The 19,920-nt window shown below is 49.8% G+C and overlaps 1 protein-coding gene across 1 annotated transcript in view; it reads left to right on the top strand.

Moving 5' to 3' along the window:
* Window positions 1-19,920, top strand: part of GABBR2 (gamma-aminobutyric acid type B receptor subunit 2) — a 489,886-nt gene that overhangs the window by 180,429 nt on the left and 289,537 nt on the right. The window contains exons 6-7 of the mRNA XM_077309699.1: window positions 3,179-3,379; window positions 14,016-14,252. Coding sequence (XP_077165814.1) covers window positions 3,179-3,379; window positions 14,016-14,252 — 438 coding nt within the window. The remainder of the gene's footprint in view (window positions 1-3,178; window positions 3,380-14,015; window positions 14,253-19,920) is intronic.

Here is a 19,920-nt window from a genome sequence, read left to right as displayed (position 1 = left end):
CACACAGGCATGTGCACTGGGGGGGGGGGAGAAAGTCACACTCTACACACCAAAGGACACTCTTTCAATCCAAACCATATACCAATAGGCATGATTATTTTCATGCCATCCATGCTGCTTCTGTTATTCACTCAGGGTATGACTAGACTGCTGATTCATCACTGTGGTCTCTGTGGATTCCGAAATGCACACTTGCAGGCCTGCTGTAGAGAGGTTTTTAGAACTCAAAAATGCCGGGGGGGTGGGGGGGGGCTCCGTCCAACTTCTCAGTGTAATTCTACCTCTTTTCAAGCCATCCAACGTAGGGATGCTAATGTCGGAGAGGAAATAGCCGTGGCCCATCTGGGAAGAACGGGTCAAATGGAAGCAAGGGGCTTCCGGAGGCTTCTCATGCAGACAGATTGAGATTGCACTGCAGTAGTGGATGGATAGGAGAAAAGGTCAAAGAGGGGTGGGCTCATGCTGCATGTGAGGAGAGGCACTTCACTCCCGTAGAAAGTATCTGGGTGAAGATAAGAGTGGTTGGCATCTGCTACAGATTATCTGGCCAGGTGAAAATGTGGATGCTGCCCTCCTTGAGCAGATTGAATAGCCAGGCCGGACCCATGTAATTCTGGGTGATTTCAGGAATTTCCCCATGGAGGGGAAGAAGGTGAGTGGCTTCCTGCTGGCAAACACGGGATGGTAAATCTTGTGTTTGCAGCCCTCCTCACGGGGAGACCCCTTCTGCGTTATCCCTCTGCCACATCACGGCTCTTTGCCTCCTGAGGAGGCTGCAAGGGAAAGCAAGGCAAATTTCTCCCTCCTCTCCTTAGCTTGTTAGTCACAGCAGGCCACCAATCACAGCACAGCAGTTCTCTCATGGACAGAAATGTTCTCCTGCCCCCCCCCCCACCTCCCATGGTAAAATTATAACAACAACAACAGCAGCAACAATAATAAAGGCACTTTTGCATTGCTATGCCACAGCATATATGCATCTTTAATAAAATCAACACTGCCCCATTGCTATGGAGAAACAGTATCCCCCCCCCCTTTGGGGATTTGTATTTTTTTTTTTGCACTTTATTTCTGTCTGTGTAGATTTCTGATTGTCTCTGGAGCCCAAGAAGACATTTTAAGCTAATGGTAAACTTAAAAACGAGGTGCTCAGGATCCCTGTAGGATCAGGTAGATAATTCCCCCTCCCCCTTTCCAAGCTCATTTTCCACTTCCAGGAGACACAAACGGGACTGTTTTTGCCTGTCCCAGTTGTGAGAAGGCTGAACAGGTAACTGAAGCCCCCAAAGACATTCTGTGCCAATGGGAGGCTTAGAAACAAAGCACACCCATGGCTGAATGAGCAGGAGAAAACGGCTAGATCATCTGCGCCCCCCTTTCCCTGCTCATTTCCCACCTCCAGGAAACAGAAATGGGGCTGTTTTTGCCTGCCTGATCCCAAGAAGCCCCAAGACACTTTAAAGAAGATTTTACTTCACCTCGGATAATGTAGGTTTATGGCCACGCTGCAACATGGATGGCACTATTTTAAAAAGAAAAAGTCACTCAAAGCAGGAAATGGAGAGGGGAGGGCAGGAGCAAGGGTGGGACAAAGACTGTCGTGCATCTCCCCCTCCACGTGGGCTTATCCCCGGTGGCTCACTGGTGGCAACCGGGGATAAGTTGCTCTCCTGGACAGCCTCAGGATGATGGCAATGTCATGAATATGCCGCCAACATTTGGAGGCTGTCCAGCTACATTTTGCACATGCGGAAATGCCCTTCAATTTCCCTGATGAGTTCTGGGAAACAAACTCTGCTAAGCATCCAGAGTCATGCAACTTTCTGATCCGCCTGACCAGCAATTTCATATATCAAATGGTGAAAAACCTTTGAGAGGCTTGGCCGTATTTGACTTAATACTGACCAGCAGGGAAGAGCTGGTGGATGGAGTGAAGGAGTTGGGCACTGGGGGAATGACCGTGTCCTCCTGGAATTCCTTTTGAGATGGGGGACCAAGGAGGTTCTGTGAGACACTGTAGGGCAGACTTTAATAAACTCAGCCACATGATGAGAGTCATCCCATGGACCAGAATGCTGGAAGAAAAAGGAGCAAGTGAAGGGTGGGCTGTCCTTAAACAAGAGCTATTGCATGCTCAAGCCATGACTCTTTCAGCAAGATGGAATCATGGTAAGGGATCCAAGAAGCCTATTTGGATGATCAGAGAACTTCAGGAGGAGACAAGGAAGAAAAAGTAAATGTTCAAGAAATGGGGGGAAGGACAGACCTCTAAAGAAGAACATCTGCATATTACTAGGCACTGCAGATCAGCCATCAGAAAGGCCAAAGCTGGGAGTGAGCTGAGGCTGGCCAGAGAACAAGAAAAGCTTCTTCAGATTTGTGAGCAATAAACGTAAGGTAAAAAAGGCCATAGGCCCGCTGGGTGAAGATCAAGTGACACCGACAGGATAAGAAGAAAGCAGAAAGGCACCGCAACTATTATGTATCTGTGTTTTTCCAGAAGAAGGTGGACATATCTAGGGATGGTCATAGGCAAGGGATAGTATTTGGGTGGTGGGCTGAGAAGTTATTGAGAGCACCTGGCTGCACTGGGTGAGTTCAGATCCCCTGGGCCAGATGGTGTGCACCTAAGAGTGCTTAAAGAAAGTTTCACACTCGTATGGAGACAGATGGGGCCGGCAGTACATAGTAGGGTGTGAGCCGTGGACCACTGGCTTTAACAGTTTTATTTCTGATATATGTCTTTGTGAACTACAGGTGGGTTCGAGGGGTCTGATTGGCTGGTTTGGCAGGGAGTTATCATGCGGCTGCGTGTGGATGCTGTGACACAGTTTACTAATGTAACAGGATTAATTTTTGCTTATATATTCCTACTGTTATGATGGTCGGTTCTTAGTCTGACGAAGACTGCTTGCAGTCGAAAGCTCCCGCCCTGAATCAATCTTTGTTGGTCTTAAAGGGGCCTCTGCTGGACTCTGATTTTATAAAGATATTTGTGTTACTTGCTTCTTGGGTATTCAGCGAAGGTAGATATACAGAAATGGGAATTTTAATTATTAAATTTGGTCTCTTTTTAAATGTGTACTTTTAAGTGCAGAAATGTCTGTTAAGGAGAATGTTCCCCCCCCCCCCAACAATAATAACAACAATGCTTTTCCTTTCTATACTTGTATTGTAGGCCTATAATGAAAACATGTATGGCAGCAAATATCAGTGGATCATCCCCGGCTGGTATCAGAGTTCCTGGTGGGAAGAAGTGACTCCACAGCTGAACGCATCACGCTGTCTCCGCAGAGACCTCCTCAGAGCCATGGAGGGTTACATCGGAGTGGACTTTGAGCCTCTCAGTTCCAAAGTGATAAAAACCATTTCAGGAAAGGTGAGTCAGTTTTACTATCGACCATTTTACAAATATTTCCCAGATATGCTGTTTCTTTACCGTCAAGATATCTAGCGATGGGCACGAACTGGGAAAATGCGGTTTGTGATGCTTTGTGGTTCATGGTCAAGCCACAGACCGAACGGGGAGGTTTTTTCATGAACCCAACTGGTTCCTTGTTTGCCACCATGCAGACCCTGTGGGGAGGGACTGCACTACCTTTAAACGAAGATGGCAGAAAACCGGAAACCCCACTCCATGCCCCTCAGCTATTTTTCAGGTGTGTAGAAGTCTCTTTAAGGTTTAAAGCAGCTGTTTCTTGCGGTTTTCGCAGGGAACAGAAAGCAGGGAGTTCCTTTAAGCCCCTGTTTTCTGCTCTATCCATCGTGCCGCAGACTGCTTTAAAAGTCTGGAAGTTTGTAAACATCTATTTGTGAACCACAAACAGGGCAAAATTTGTGACACATTTTGTTTCCTAGTTGTAATCATGCCCATCCCTAAAATTGACTGCTGAGTGAAGCAACATTTGTGGATAATTTCTGATCACAGCAACTTTTAAGACGCAGTTCTAAACCTCGGGATACCAACACAGAATTCAGTGGCTACCATAGGAAGTCCCAGATGGCCCCATTTGGGAAACTATCCCTAGATGCAGGATACAGGAGAGGGGAATGTGCAGGGGAATATTTAAAAGGTCACAGCACTTTTGGCTTTTTGGAACTGTCCATAGAGAAAGGAGTTCGGAAAGGCTGTATACTGTCGCCTTGCCTATTTAACTTGTATGCGGAGCACATCATGAGAAAGGTGGGATTAGAGGAGTCACAAATTGGGATCAAGATTGCAGGGAGAGATATCAACAACCTCAGATATGCAGATGATACCACTCTAATGGCAGAAAGCGAAGAGGAACTAAAGAGCCTGTTGATGCGGGTGAAGGAGGAGAGTGCAAAAGTTGGCTTGGAACTCAACATCAAGAAAACAAAGATCATGGCATCCGGCCCTCTCAATTCCTGGCAAATAGATGGGGAAGAAATGGAGATAGTGACAGATTTTATTTTCCTGGGCTCCAAGATCACTGCGGATGGGGACTGCAGCAAACAAATTAAAAGTCGCTTGCTCCTGGGGAGGAAAGCTATGGCAAATCTAGACAGCATCCTAAGAAGCAGAGACATCACCCTGCCAACAAAAGTGCGTTTAGTCAAGGCTATGGAATTCCCAGTTGCAATGTATGGCTGTGAAAGTTGGACGATAAGGAAGGCCGAGCGTCAAAGAATTGAGGCTCTTGAACTCTGGTGCTGGAGAAGACTCTTGCGAGTCCCTTGGACTGCAAGGCGAACAAACCGGTCAGTCCTAGAGGAGATCAACCCGGACTGCTCCTTAGAAGGCCAGATCCTGAAGATGAAACTGAAATACTTTGGCCACCTCATGAGAAGGAAGGACTCCCTGGAGAAGAGCCTAATGCTGGGAGCGATTGAGGGCAAAAGAAGAAGGGGACGACAGAGAATGAGGTGGCTGGATGGAGTCACTGAAGCAGTAGGTGCAAACTTAAATGGACTCCGGGGAATGGTAGAGGACAGGAAGGCCTGGAGGATCATTGTCCAGGGGGTTGCGATGGGTTGGACATGACTTCGCACCTAACAACAAAAGCACTTTTGGACAGCACTTGGCAGTATTTGTCTGTCGTTAGTATTGGCAGGTTTAAAGAGAGTAGGGATGCAGCCAAACATAAGTAAGAATCAGAGCTACTACACTTTGGGAGTGTGGTACTACACTTATTCTTATTGGACTTAACCTAGTTTCCTCATGCTTGAGCTTTGGGGAATCCCAATCTGCTCATCTGTAGCAGAAACGGCTTGAGGAGTGACCTGGCTGGCAGATGGCTGTTGTGACCTGGACCCCCAGTGCAAAACAAACTTTCAGTTGCTTCAGCCTACGGATGTCCCTTTCAAAAGTCTATTTGATGTACCTGACAAGCATTTGGAGCAGGAGGGGCAGAGAAAGACGATATTAGTCAGCAGTGGAAATTCCGGAAATGGTCAGAGATGCTGTGCTGGAAAAAGGAAACTCAGCTACGGATGGACAAGAACTGGAGAGCTGCAATCTGGTTTGGTTTGTGGTTTTGTGGCTGAACTACCAGCCTAATAGAACAACTACGCCAGGTTCCAGACTGAGCCAGACTGAGCCATCTGCTTATGCTGCCTGCAAAAGTGTTGGAAGTAGAAAGCAGGGATTTAACCGGTTCCAGCTCTCTTTTGCTTGCAAGTTGGAGGAGGGGAGCAAAACCAGAGAGTTAAATATGGGGCTGAAGTGCTCCCCCCTCTTTTGACCACTGCTTTCCCTGGCCAGCAAAAAGGAAGAGGTGAAGTGCTGGCTGTGAAAAGCTGGTGGTGCAGTACTCCTAGGGAAGGCGTTTCACCCGGTCCTTTATGCTGTCCCATTTATGCTATCCTTGTTTATAGGGCCAGGGAGCCCAAGGCAGCTGATCTGCTATGAAGGGACTTCCCTGCGGCCTCAGGCTCACTTGCCCAGCTTGCTTAAAGGGGCTGCTGTGCCAGGACAGCTGAGCCAGCAGGGAGAGACTTCATCATACTGGCTTTGGGGCGTCTGGTGTGAACAAGCCTGAGGCAGCCGAGCCGGCACAGAAACGCATCTCTCTGCTGACTCAGCTACCTTGGGGTGCCTGGCATAGCCCCTTTGAACAGCCAGCTGGACTGGCATGGAAAAGTCTCTCTATACTGGCTCAGCTGGCTCAGCCTGTTTAAAGGGGCTGCACCAGAGAGCCTGAGGAGGAGGAGGAGCTGACGTGTCCCCGGGAAGGGGCTTGACCCCTTCCATTTAACTCCTTTAACAAATTCTCTCCAGTTTTTTTTTTGCAGGCAGGAGAAAACAGGGTTCCTGCTTTCTGTTCCCCTGGAAAGCCACAGGGAAGAATGCTGCTGTGGTGGGTTAAATGGCTCACAGCTCACAGCCATTTAACCGCTGAGCTGTGGGGGGCTCCCAACTCTTTCTTGAGTTAGTCTCTAAGGGTTTACCCATGCTTTCTGCTCTTCACAAACCACCATGAACTATCACAAATTGTGCCAAAAATTGTGGTAGTCGCAAAATTCTTCAGTTCACAAAATTCAGTTTACAAACTCCAAATTTCTGACAAACTTCAGTATGTCAGCCAGTTCATGCTTCTCCCTGAGCCCAGCTGAGCCTACTGAAGAAATCACCACATTGGCACACCTGCTGCAAACGATGATGCATTATTGTACTCTAGAGATTGTGGTCCTTTTCATCAGAGGGTTTCCTGTTAGTGAAGTTGAAAAAGGATTTTGAGCTTCATTTAGCAAATGAGTGTCACCATGGTAACAGAGTGCCCAAACAACACAATGAAGATTTTGCTTCACATTGAAGTGAACAAACCTTATTTTGGAATGGCAAATGGATCATTCTGCCACTTCCTTGTAATCAGAGTAATCCAACCATAACCTCTCGGTGGCTCAGAAGCCACAGGGGCTCTCGGACATGCATTTAGCAGTCGTGCCGCTCCTTTGTGGGATGGCAATGGCAAGTGTGGCTCTCTCTGAGTCGCAGAGCGAATAACATTGCTGTAGTTTGTTCTGTCCCGAAGTGGGGATCAGCAGAATTGTTCATTCTCACGAGGACTGTGCTTCCCAGGGAGATGTGATAGAGCTCTGGGTACTTCCCCCAGGTGCAACTGAATGGATCGAATCCTTAGATATTGGGATTTAGGCAGAGTTGCCCAATCTGTCTGCATAAGCCTTGTACCTACCTGATTGGGGGACGGGACTCCCTCCCGCAGCTGTCTTGGTGGGCAGGAGGTTGGCAAGAGCAGCAGGGCTGCAGTGGGGTGTGGGTAGCGGCATCTCCCTGCACTCAGCCGGCGGCCTGGAGGAGGGAGGCGCGTTTGTTGCGGGGGCGGACCGGCAGGCCGAGCATGGAGGGAGGGTTGAGTTCCCATGCTCGATTCCGTACGGACAGAAACGGCCAAGTGGAAGCGAGGCTAATCCCCGTCTGCACCTGACGCAGCCGCTGGGTAGGCCCCTTTCTGGGCCTGCCCCCAAATCAGGTCTTCAGTTGCCCTGGGCTAAGGGAACGCGGGAGAATCCTGATCTTTGATCTTGTCTGGATGCCTCATTTTCCCCTGGTCCTGGGAAACAGTTGGTCAGAGTGGCATAACCCCCGAGTTGATTGGGAGAAGCCATCACAGTCCCAATGTGCCCGTCATTCTCAGCGGCTCCTTAGTGGCCTGTCCAGAGCTCTCCCTAGAATACATGACTTCCCCGATGTCTTCGAGGAGACGGGAGTCGACCAGCTGCTGCCTCTCCAGGAGTTCAGTTGTGGGATCGAGCTCAAACCTGGCACTGTCTTGCCTGTCGAGCGCTTATATACGCTCTCTGAACCTGACCCTCCAAGAATTCCTAGCAAAGAACCTCCAGCGGCGGTTCATTTTGCCCTCCACCCCACCCACCTCAGCACCAGTCCAGTCCAGTCCATAGGAAAGAAAGGGAGGTAGCTCCAACTATGCCATGATTACCGAGCCTTGAATCCAATAACCGTCAGTTACCCGTTGCCTCTGATCTCGGAGCTCCTGGAACAGGTCCAGGGGACTCAGATATTTACCAAATTGGATCTTTGTGGGGTGTGCAATTTGACTTGGATAAAAGCTGGAGAGAATTGAAGACCACACTTAGGACCCGTTACAGCCAATACGAATATCGGGGAATGCCAATGCGCCTGGGGTCTTCCAACAATTTATTAATCATATATTTGAGATCTATCTGGATCATTGTGATAATTTTATTGGATCACATCTTTAAACCTCCCCCCCGCTCCGGAGGAGCGGGAGGAATAAAGGAGTAAGGGCTGGTGGGGAGGAGTTAGGGCGGGCCCTGTCCGTGATAAAAATTCGGAGGGCCCAATCAGGAGCCGCAAAGCGGCTCCTGATTGGGCCCTCCAAGTGTCACTCGGGGGCCAAGCAGCCAATGGGGAGCCGCGCAAAGCGCGGCTCCCCATTGGCTGGTTGGCCCAGCCTCGCCTGGCCCGGCCGGAGAGTCACCGCTCAGAAGAAGAAGCCTTCCCCAGCGGTAAGTCATCCGGCCAGCTTCCCCTCGCCCACGGAGCCTTCTGCCGGGCCCTGGGACAGCCGAGACTGCCCCTGGGCCCGGCAGAAGGTCCCAAGGCCACCTATCTTCCTCTGTTCCTCCCTTCTTCCCAGCATTCCCTTTGTCCTTCCCTTCCTCCCAGCATTCCCTTTGTCCCTCCCTGCCTCCCTCTCTTCCATCCGCCTCTTTCTGGCTACCTGTTTCTCTCCCTCTTCTTCTGTCTCTATCTTCCTCCCTTTCTTTCTGTCTTTCTCTCTCTTTCTCCTTTTCCTCCTTCCTTTGCCCCATCCCTCCACCCACCCATCATCCTAGGGCCCGCTGTATTTTGCCCACAGCGGGCTTAATGTCTAGTCCTTATATATTCCCAGAACTGTGATGAGCATATCCAGCATGTCCAGCCGGTGGTGCAGCATCTGTGGGAGCACCACATATACGGCAAACACCCCAAATGCCTTCTATCAGCAGACCATGGAGTTTCTTGGTCACCATCTCACCACTCAGGGGATCCAGATGGATCCTACTAAAGTCTCAGCCTTGCTTCAGTGAGAAGCACCCCAGACCAGGAAGCAGTTGCCAGAGGTTCAGGCTGTGCCAGCTGCTACAGGTCCTTCCTCAACATGCCCAGCTGGCCCAGCCTACGAACCGGCTTCTCAGTCCTACGCAGCCCTTCCAGGGCGATGCTGCCGCTGCCACCGCTTTCCTTGAACCCAAGTGTCGATTACCACTGACCTGTGTCTGGCCCTCCCTGACCTGAATCAACCATTCCTGCTGGATTTGGGTGCCTCCAGTATGATCATCAGTACTTGCAACCCAGTTCTGAGGCCGGCCCACTCCATCCTCTAATCCCACCAGATCACCACAGTGTAAGACAACTATACCATCTGGGAAAGGCCGAGGTATGGTGCTCCAGGTATGGCGGCATCTAGACCAGCGGTTCTCAACCTGTTGTGACCCCTCGAGAGGTCGTCTGACCTTTCCCGGGGGGTTGCGGTGGCATGGCGCTGGCCTCCTCCGTGCTGCTACGGAGCTTACTGAGGTGGTGTGGAGGAGGCCAGAGTCATGCTGCCACCACTGATCCACAACCCCTACAGCAGGAGCGACGATGGCATGTGCGCATGTGCTAATCCAGAAGTTACAGCAACAGCCAAATGCTGTATGGGAGTTCCATAGTTGCAATGGAGTGCTGCGTCATACTGAGCGAGTGGTGGTGCCCATGGCCAAGCTGGGAAACCGGGTTCTTCAGGCTTGTCATGACAATCCTGCAGCAGAGCACTTCAGTCATTTTAAGACTTTAGTAGTGGTGACCCAGCACTACTGCTGACCTAAAGTCAAGGCGGAAGTAAGCCGTTATGTAGCAACCTGTACCACATACCGCGGAACCAAAAACTTGCCTAGGAAGCCTACAGGTGTCCTACAAGCCCTACCCACTCCCAAGGGGCTGTGGTAAGAGATCTCTCTGGATTTCACAACCAGCCTGCAACCCTCCTGAAGGTTCACCTGCATTCTAGTTGTAGGAGAAGAGTTGGTTCTTATATGCCGCTTTTTCCTACCCGAAGGGGGTTCAAAGTGGCTTACAGTCGTCTTCCCTTTCCTCTCCCCACAAGAGACACCCTGTGAGGGAGGGGAGGCTGAGTGTAGTGTATTGGTTTACAAAGCTTGATCCACTTGATCCCCTGCCATGGACTACCCAGCGCCAATATGACAGCCTGTTTGAATGTGTCCCAAGTCTTTCATCTCCGCGGCCAGCCCAATCACATTGCCAGCAACTGTGGGGTCCAGTTTACCTCCCGATTTTGATGGATACTGCATGTAGCTCTAGGTACTTGGTTTGACTCTTTTCTGCCCATCATTCACAGATGAAAAGGCAGAGTGGGTGAACGCTATCATAGAACAGTACCTCAAGTGCTATGTAGCACACCAACAGGATAACTGGGTAGACCTACTTTCTCTGGTGGAGTATGCCCATGATAACTCCCAGCATGCTGCCACCCAGACCACTCTGCTTTATGCCACCTATGGGTACCACTCATGGTACCTTCCAGACCCTCTGATCATACCAGCGGTCCCCGATGCTGCCAACTACCTTGAAGGACTCCATATGCAGCATCAAATGTTGAAGGAATTTCTCCAGGATGCTCAGCGCCGATATAAAACCAAAGCTGACATGCACCGGAGGGAAAGTCCTGTTCTCCCTGTAGGCAGGAAAGTCTGGCTGTGCATGAATTACTTGTGAATGAATTACCCTCGAAGAAATTGGACGCCCGATTCACAGGACCTTTTGAGGTGCTGTAGCAGGTCAGTCCTGTGACTCCCTTGCTTCGGCTGCCCCACTCCCTCGGGAGCCACCCAGTCTTCTGATGCTCCCTGCTCCAGCCTGTCAACACCAGGCAGCCTGTTCCCAATCCCCCAGACCCAGTCCTGGTCGGTCAGGAAGCAAAATACCTAGTTCAGGAGATCCTGGATTCTCGCAGGCAATGTGGCAACCTCCAATACCTGTATGGAAAGGTTATGGCCTAGAATACCAGTCCTTGGAGCCCACTGACAGGTCCATGCTCCAGACCGCATGGTGGACTTTCACCACCAGTATCCCTGCAAGCAAGGACCGAACCTTACGGGGTCCCTGGAGGGGGGATGGTGTCATGCCGACACTGGCTGTTCCACTGGAGCTGACACCAAGGGGCAGAGGTCCAGAGGAACTGCTCGACCCGCTTCCAGAGCAGCCAGGAGGCTCTGCGTCAGACTTGCCAGAAGATGAGTAGCTTTGGCCCAGCAAGGCTGAGATGCAGCTCTTTGTGCCCCATGGACAAGACCCCTCTGAGCCCCAAGGACTCTTACCACATTCTGGCTCTTTGACCTTTGGCTTGTCTTTCAACTGTGTACACTGGGTCTTCGAACTTCGGCTTGGCTCCTGACTCTGCTCCTGAATTTGGTCCGTGTTTTGACTTTCTCCCTGGCTTTTGACCCTGGCTTGGCTTGGCTTGTCTTTGCTCCCCACCCTTATTGCTGTGTATTCTGACTCGCTTTGCTCTCGACCTCCCAGACTGGACTCTGGACTTTGGCAAGCTCTCTTCCCTAGTACAGCCACCTGGCTGTGCAGATGCAGCCCGGGAAGGCAGCATATCCATGCTGAAATGTATCCCCTGTGGTGGCACAGAAAGCTGTAGAGCAGAAGGCTCCTCAGCACTGCTCTGGCAGCAGCCTGGCACAGCTCCCGCCATGCGGAATATGACTATGTGAATCACTTCTGTGGTTTTATCAACTAGGAAGCCTCCCCAGGGAGGAACACAGGGTGGGTTCCCCTTATGCATGATAACCTCAACATGTTCGGGGCATCAGTGGAGTGACCTCCAGTTTTACCCCAAAATTTGGAACCCAGACTCATTTTTTAGTCTTCAGGGTTAAGCATTTTCGTGGCCAAATTTTCTGACTGTTGCTACCAATGACCCTTAAAAAAAAAGTTTCCCCCTGGGGTCAGTTGCCTGCCTCCCAGCACTGAGAGAATGCCACCCGTGCCCCTCCCCCCCTGGATTAATAAGTATCAATGAGGCACAAAATGATGCCTATGCCTTGCTTTCCCTGCTCTGGCACTGCCTTTCCAAAGGAGGAGCAGATGCTCGGAGGCCGCAGAGAAAGTGCAGTGCAGCCCAGAACTGTAGTAACCGCCCAAGAGAGGAGAACAGGGACTTATCTGGAAGATGTTCTGAAACACTGCCAAATATCCATGCTCTTATGGCCAGAGCTTCTTCACAGATTTCTCATTTGAACGGTAGATTGTAAATACGATATTTATTGTATGCAGCCATAGGCCATTACAAAACTGGAGGCCCCTTGGCCGTCTTTGGAGGAAACTATGAGTACCTTCAGGCAACTCACGCTGACCGAAGTGGACAGGATACTAGCAACAGCAAGGCCAACCACATGCCCACTGGACCCTTGCCCATCCTGGCTCTTAAAAACAGCTGGCATAAGGGCCCCCTCCAGGAGATAATCAACCCATCTCTCACAACGGGAGAATTCCCGGAGGGACTGAAAGAGGCTGTGGTACGCCCACTGCTTAAAAAAAATCTTTAGATGCGCGAGAGCCCAACAACTACCGACCCGTCTCGCATTTAGCGTTTCTGGGGAAGATGGTAGAAAGGGCAGTCGCAAACCAACTGACGGAATACCTGGAAGAAACTTCGGTCCTAGACCCATCCCAGTCAGGTTTCCGGCCTGGCCATGGGGTAGAGACAGTGCTAGTCGCCCTGACGGACGACCTCCGTCGCCAGTTGGACTGAGGCGGGTCGGCACTGCTGATATTACTAGACCTCTCAGCAGCGTTCGACACAGTCGATCATGAGCTTCTAGCTCGCCGCCTCATCGATGCTGGAATACGAGGGACAGCCCTTCAATGGCTGATCTCCTTCCTCCAGGATCGTGGACAGAGGGTTGCAATAGGAGAGAGAACATCAGACCGCCAGCAACTTACTTGGGATTGTTTTTAAAGTCTTTTAATGGGTATTTTAATGGGGATAAGACTCCCCGAGCCTATGGGGAGTGGCGGGAAATAAATCTAAATAATAATAATAATAATAATAATAATAATAATAATAATAATAATAATAATAATAATACTTGTGGAGTCCCACAGGGAGCGGTTCTCTTTCCTATTCTATTCAACATCTTCATGTGCCCTCTTGCTCAGCTGGTACGGAAGTTTGGGCTGGGTTGCCATCAATATGCAGATGACCCCCAGCTCTTCCTCCTGATGGATGGCCACCCTGACTCTCCCCCAGAAGCATTAGCCAGTTGCCTGGAAGCAGTGACGAGATGGCTCAAGCAGAGTCGCCTGAAGCTCAATCCTTCAAAGACGGAGGTCCTGGGGCTGGGTAGGAAGGGCCCATGTGAGGAAGCGCATCTGCCTACCCTGGATGGTGTAGAGCTTACTACAGCTCACTCCTATGCCCCCAAAAGAGCTCTGTGCTCCACCACCACCAACCGACTACTGGTCCCTGGCCCAAAAGAAGTCCGCCTGGCCTCGACCAGGGCCAGAGCATTCTCTGTCCTGGCCCCCACCTGGTGGAACGAGCTCCCGGAGGAGATCAGGGCCCTGAAGGGACTAAAGCAGTTCCGCAGGGCCTGCAGAAGGGAGCTCTTCCACCAGGCATTTGGCTGAGGCCAGGCCAACCAACCAACATGTGCAGGGCCCCTGCCCCCCCTCCCCCCAGAAACCCACTAAGACTCCTGGACCTGTTCGAGTTACCGCTGTTTATGTTATGATACACTGTTATGTTATACTGTCACCTGGTTTATCAATTAATAATATTCATGTTATTATGTGTCTGGTTTCATGTATAGTTTCAGTTATATGTAAACCGCTCTGAGCCTTCGGGGAGGGCGGTATATAAATATGAATAAATAAAAATAAAATAAAATAAAACATAATTTAAAAATATGGTACAAATACGAATAAAACAATATTCTCCAATAGATTGTAAGTAGTGGAGCTTTAGCCCACTAAACTGTTTTTCCACTCCTTCCTGCAGACTCCACAGCAGTATGAGAAGGAATATAATGAGAGGCGGGGAACTACTGAATCCAGCAAGTTCCATGGCTTTGCTTATGATGGAATTTGGGTAATTGCCAAGACTCTGCAGCGAGCTATGAAGTACCTCAATGTCACCAACAAAAACCAAAAAATTGAGGACTTCAACTACACCAACAAAGAGCTTGGGAAAATTTTTCTGGATGCAATGAATGAAACAAACTTCTTTGGTGTCACGGTAAGCATACTTTTAATTGATTTGAAGTAAATTCTGTCATATTTTTGGGACATATTTTCATCTTCTGGTTATTAGAAGGAGAAGAACTTCTTTGGCCTACTATGCGCAGGCATTTCCCCTTGCTGTCAACGGGCATGTCCCTTGGATTTTCTTTGTCATTCTGCACTGATTTTCCTCCCTTCAGCACTCGGCTGCTCTAGCCCAGGGCTTCTCCACCTTCCTCATGCCGCGACCCTTGAATGCAGTTCCTCACGTTGTGGCGACCCCCAGCCATAAAATGATGCAAGTGTTCCTTCGCAGAAATTAAACCCAAACTGATGCAGGGTTCATGATGACTGTATATAAATGGGCTTTTCCCCTGGGATTTCTCAGTTCAGTTCTGCCTCTTGTCTCACCGTGCCGATCTCGCTCTTTTCCACTGCTCCAGACAGATGAATGCATTATCTCAATCTGCCCCGCAGGGCTGTTGTGTGGTGCCTGCAGGCGGAGCGGCAACAGTGGCTGTGCCCCCCCCCCCGGCCAAGCTGCTTGCCTTGCCACAACCCCTGTGAAAGGGCCGTTCAACCCACAAAGGGCTCGACCCCCAGGTTGAGAACCGCTGCTCTGTGGTCTCTGTTTCCCTGGGCTTTCTGAGATCGTTTTTGTGCCAATTTCCTAAGCTGAAGATAATTCAAAAGTGTGCTGTTTTCTTTGGATTCCCCCTGTCCCCTTTTGCTCCCCGCAGAGGTCACTCCACTGACTACATTGGGGTTCTTCGGCCAACTTTGCACCTTCTGCCACCCCCCCCCCCCATTCATCGGTATACATGCACCGTTTCCCCATCATTTTTTTTAACAAGTGGCACAAGTCTAATTTGGCAGTCTTCAGGTGCCTAACATTAAATTGGTATCTGAGCCATGTGCCTTCTGCAAACCACCAAACTTACAAATTGCTTGGGATCCGTCCATTTGGAGGAGACTGCAATCCACATAGGACAGGTCCTGGCAAACTGCCAAGATCATGACCAGTGTTCAGGATCAAATAAGAGAATCACAAAGCAGAAACTACAGAGCATTGCAAGGAAGCTATGTGCTTGGCCTCTGGTGAATTTATGGATCCCAATAGAAGTCCTGTTGCCCTACTGATGCCTGGTGCTGTGTGGTTTGCAGCGGAAATGGGGCCCCAGTCAAGGTGCTGTGAATGTTTCATGAACAGCAAAAGATACCCCCCCCCTCCCCCAGGCTTTCAGTGTAGAGCGATGGAGAAATCAGATCATCTTAATTTGCACTTGAGAATGAAGAAGTATAGTGTACATTCCTGATTAGTAAATGTAGCCTGGGAGAAAAGTCAAATTGAGGGGTGAAAATTATGCATGGGGTAGAGATGGTAGAGAAAGATGTATTTTCCCTTTTTCTCACAATACAGGAACTCATGAGCAATCAATGAAATGAATGAGGTGTAGGCTTAGAACAGATAAAAGGAAGTACTTCTTTACTCAAAGAGTAAGTAGCACATGGATTTCATTGCCCCAAGAAGTAGTGGCAGGTACAAGCACAGATAGTCTCAAGAGGAGATTGGATAAATGCTTGGAGCAAATGTCCATGAGTGGCTGTGAGTCACAAGGTATAGATGGAACATTCTGCCTGGAGCTCTGTATCTTTGTTGCTTGGGGGGCAACAGTGGTAGGGGTAGGGCTTCTGGAGTTCTGGCCATGCTAGTTCACTTCCTGACGGCACCTCATTTTAGGTCATTGTGTGATGCAAAGTGATGGTCTGATCTTATGGTCTTAATTGACTCATTGGGACCAATACATAGGATGCTGTAAGGGTCCATTTCCCTCCCGTGTTCTTTAACCTCTGTGTTAAATCTTTGGCTAAGGTCATCCTTGTGAGGATCTTCTTTAGGCCAAATACACAAACTCTTTACATAAGCAAAGTTTACATTCAGTAATAGGGGAGCGACGGCGTACGTAGATCCAAGGAGGTCCTGCTTGTGGGATTCCCATGGATGGTGGTCTGGTCAGTACCTGGGCCACCATTCAGATTTTGATCCCATCCCCGGAGTAGGAGGAGTGAGGGCTAGGGTGGAACTGGTGCTGATCCTCTGCAATGCCAGGTCGATTAACAACAAGACCTCAGCCTTGTAGGACAACTTCACAAGGCATGGGGTTGACCTGGCTTGTGTGACTGAGACTTGGGCTCGTAAAGGCAAGATGGTTGCCTTGAAAGACCTGGCACCACCTTGGTCCTGCACCAGCACCAGCTTTGTGGCAGGGGAGGGGGTGGCAATCCTGGTGCAGGAGTCTTTCTCCTTCAGGGCTCTGCCCGTGCCATCGATCTCAGGGGTGGAATGTGTTGGTTTAGAGTGGGAATCGGTTGAGAATGTGGTGATCTGGGTGGAGGGACCTCATGCCCTCCGGTGGAGTCCCGTCTGTCAGCTGCCATCAACTAAGTTGCTTCTCGGCGCCCTCTCTGCCCTCACCTCAAATGGGCTCCTTGGTATTCCCAGGAGCTTCGAGAGAGAGAGAAGGAAGTGATATGGCTAGAGCGAGTTTGGAGGAAGACTCGCGACAAGGTGGCAAGGACATCTCAACACACACTTATGAGATGGCGGTGAAAGTGGTGAAGCTTGATTTCTTCGCCATGGAAATCGCGTCTGCAAGCTGTTGCCCGGCACAATTGTTTAGGGTAGTTCGGTCTCCTTGCTCTTGATGAGGGGCACCAAAACGTTAGGACATTGGATTTGAGCTCTGAGGCATTAGCAAGCCATTTTGTAAATAAAGTCTTGTCACTCCACCAGGACCTGCCTACCACAATTGACACAGCAAACTGGAAGCTCCGTGGCCATTATTGGAGAGAGTGTTTGATGGCTTCAGATAGCTCTCATTGACCGAAGTGGACAAACTGCTGGGATCCGTGAGAGCAGCCACTTGACCCCTAGACCCCAGTCCATCCTGACTGCTCAAATTGGACAACATGCAGAAAGGTGGTCCCCTGGGGGATATTGTTAACCTCTCCTTGACACCTGATGGGCTTAAGGAGGCAGTGGTTGGTCCTCCCTGCCAGCTACCACCCAGTGTCACATTTAGCGTTCCTGGGGAAGGTGGTGGAGCAGGCCATGGCAGACCAGCTCCTGGCGTTTCTGGAGGAAACTTTGGCCCTAGACCCATACCAGTCTGGCTTCTGTCCTGGCCACAGGGTGGAGACTGCACTGTTTGCCCTGACGGATGATATCTGGCACCAGCTGGATTTGGGTGGTTCAGCCATCCTCATTCTTTTAGATCTGTTGGCCACCACGCTGAAACGGCTGGTCTCCTTTCTCTAGAATCGGATGCAGAGGGTGGCTGTGGGGGAAGAGATGTCACATCCCATGGAACTTCCTTGTGGGGTGCCACAGGAGGCAATACTTCCCACTTTTCCACGCTTTTCAACATCTACATGCGCCCTCTAGCCCAACATCTACTCTCCCTTTAGCCCAACTAGGGCTAGTTTGTCATAAATATGCAGATGATACCCAGCTCTATCTCCTGATAGATGACCGGCCAGACTCCCCCCACCCAGTAACATTCGCCAGTTGTTTGGAAGCAGGCAGAGCCGTCCGAAACTCATCCCCTCCAAGACGGAGATCCTGTGGCTGGGGAGAAGGGGGCAGGATCAGACAGTGTCTCCCATGCCTGGATGGGGTACAACTAACACCTGCACCAACCGCCAGGAATTTGGGGGTGATCTTTGATGCCTCACTTACCATGGAGGCTAAGATCATAAAGGTAGCCCATATGGCTACTAATGCCCTACCTGTCCTCAGACCATCTGGCCACTGTGATCCATACAACAGTCACTTCCAGACTGGACTTCTGTAACTCGCTCTACGTGGGCCTGCCCTTGCCTTTGACCCGGAAACTTCAGCTGGTTCAGAATGTGGCCGCCAGTTTCCTAACTAGGACTTCTTGCAGGGCCCACATTCAGCCAGTATTGAAACTGCACTGGCTACCAGTCTGCTTCTGGATCAAGTTCAAAGTCACGGCCATATGCGGCCTGGGTCCTACCTATCTGAGGGACCGCTTGTCTGCTCTGTGGGTAGGAATCTGTTGGTTGTCCCGGGCCCTCATGAAATCTGCCTGGCCAAGGCCTTTTCAGCCGTGGTCCCAGCCTGGTGGAACGTGCTCCCGGTAGAGCTAAGGGCCCTGGCAGAGCTCTCCGCAGTTCCGCAGGTCCTGCAAGAAGGAGCTTTCCCCCCAGGCATTCGGTTGAGGCTGGGGAGTAGTCGACCAGAGTCTTGATCAAAGGTCCCATCCTAGCTGGGCATCCCTGTAGTATAATAATAACTGGTGCTGATTTTGTTTGGCTGGACTTAGTAGATTGAATTGGGGTAGATTGTTTCTGCTATCTTGTGGGTTACTATATGTATTGTTTACTGTTTTAATGGGGGTTTTATGGGCTATTTGTTTATGGTCTTACTTATTAGCTGCCTCGTGGTAACAAAAATCATGATATAAATCCAAGTATAAATAAATAAAAATAAATAAAACTACGCCATGAAGTACACTTATCCAAGCATTGACGAAATTGGGGAGTGAGGCACAGGTCTTTTCATATATGTTCCCCTGGTCTCCCCCCCCTTCCTCCCTGTGGGAATCCTATGCAATGAGAGACCTTAGCAGAGTCAAAACATTCTGATAAGCAACCAGGCTCCGGGAAGGGGCAGGGAGACACAGGAGTTGGTACAAGGGGGGCGGGGGGGGCGGAGTAGGGCAGGGGAAGTGAAAGAATGCAGGGAGGGAATGCGATATGCTATAAACCATACATCAGAGACACACAAGGCCAAATTCTAAGCAACTAACTACATTGATATATATTTCATGGCAGAACCTGTGGGTTTCTGACAATCCCCAGTGAACTGTTCATCCCAATGTGTAGATGATTCCCAGGTTGACAGTTCATTTTGCAAGCTTCAGGAATCAGCTGTGAGGATCTGGAGACTATAGTGGTCAAATACCTGCTGAACAAAGTGAAGCTTAATCCAGACCAGAGAGAGATTATACTGGTCAGGAAGACAGTGTCTTCCTGTTACTGATTTGCCAGTTTTAGAAAGGGTAAGGTAAGTGTCCAGGGTGCTCTTCAGTATGACTTTGTCAGTCAATCAACAGGGTGATAGTTGCTACTGTGAAGTGCCAGAAGATTCGAGGTGGGCAAATGTTGTCCCCATCTTCAAAAAGAGGAAAAAGGAGGATCTGGGTAACTACTGATCTGTCAGCCTGACCTCTATAGCTGGCTAAATTTTAGAACAAACCATCAAACAGTCAGTCCTTGAGCAGCTAGAGTGGATGGCTGTAATTATTAAGAGTCAGCATGGCTTTCTCAAGGTGGCATGATAGCCATCTTCAAATACTTGAAGTACTGTCATATAAAAGATGTAGCAGAGTTGTTTTCTATTGTCCCAGAGGCGAAATGCTCCAGAACCAATAGATTGAAATTAATTTTAGCTAAACACCCAGAAATTCCTGACAGAGTGGTTCTTCAGTGGAACAGGCTTTCTCGGGAGGTGGTGAGTTCTCCTTCTTTGGAAGTTTGACAGAATTGTTGATTTTATGAACTTAGGCAGAGTATGAGTGGGTGGGTAGGAAGGGATGTGCCAGTGTTTGTCTCTTGTGGCCCTTCCTTGCATATCCAGGGAATTCCTGATCACTACT

This window comes from Paroedura picta, chromosome 14 (genome assembly GCF_049243985.1).
Source record: "Paroedura picta isolate Pp20150507F chromosome 14, Ppicta_v3.0, whole genome shotgun sequence".
Classification (NCBI taxonomy): Eukaryota; Metazoa; Chordata; class Lepidosauria; order Squamata; family Gekkonidae; genus Paroedura; species Paroedura picta.
The sequence above is the reverse complement of the archived record's forward strand: the minus strand, read 5'-3'. Positions and strand labels throughout refer to the sequence as shown.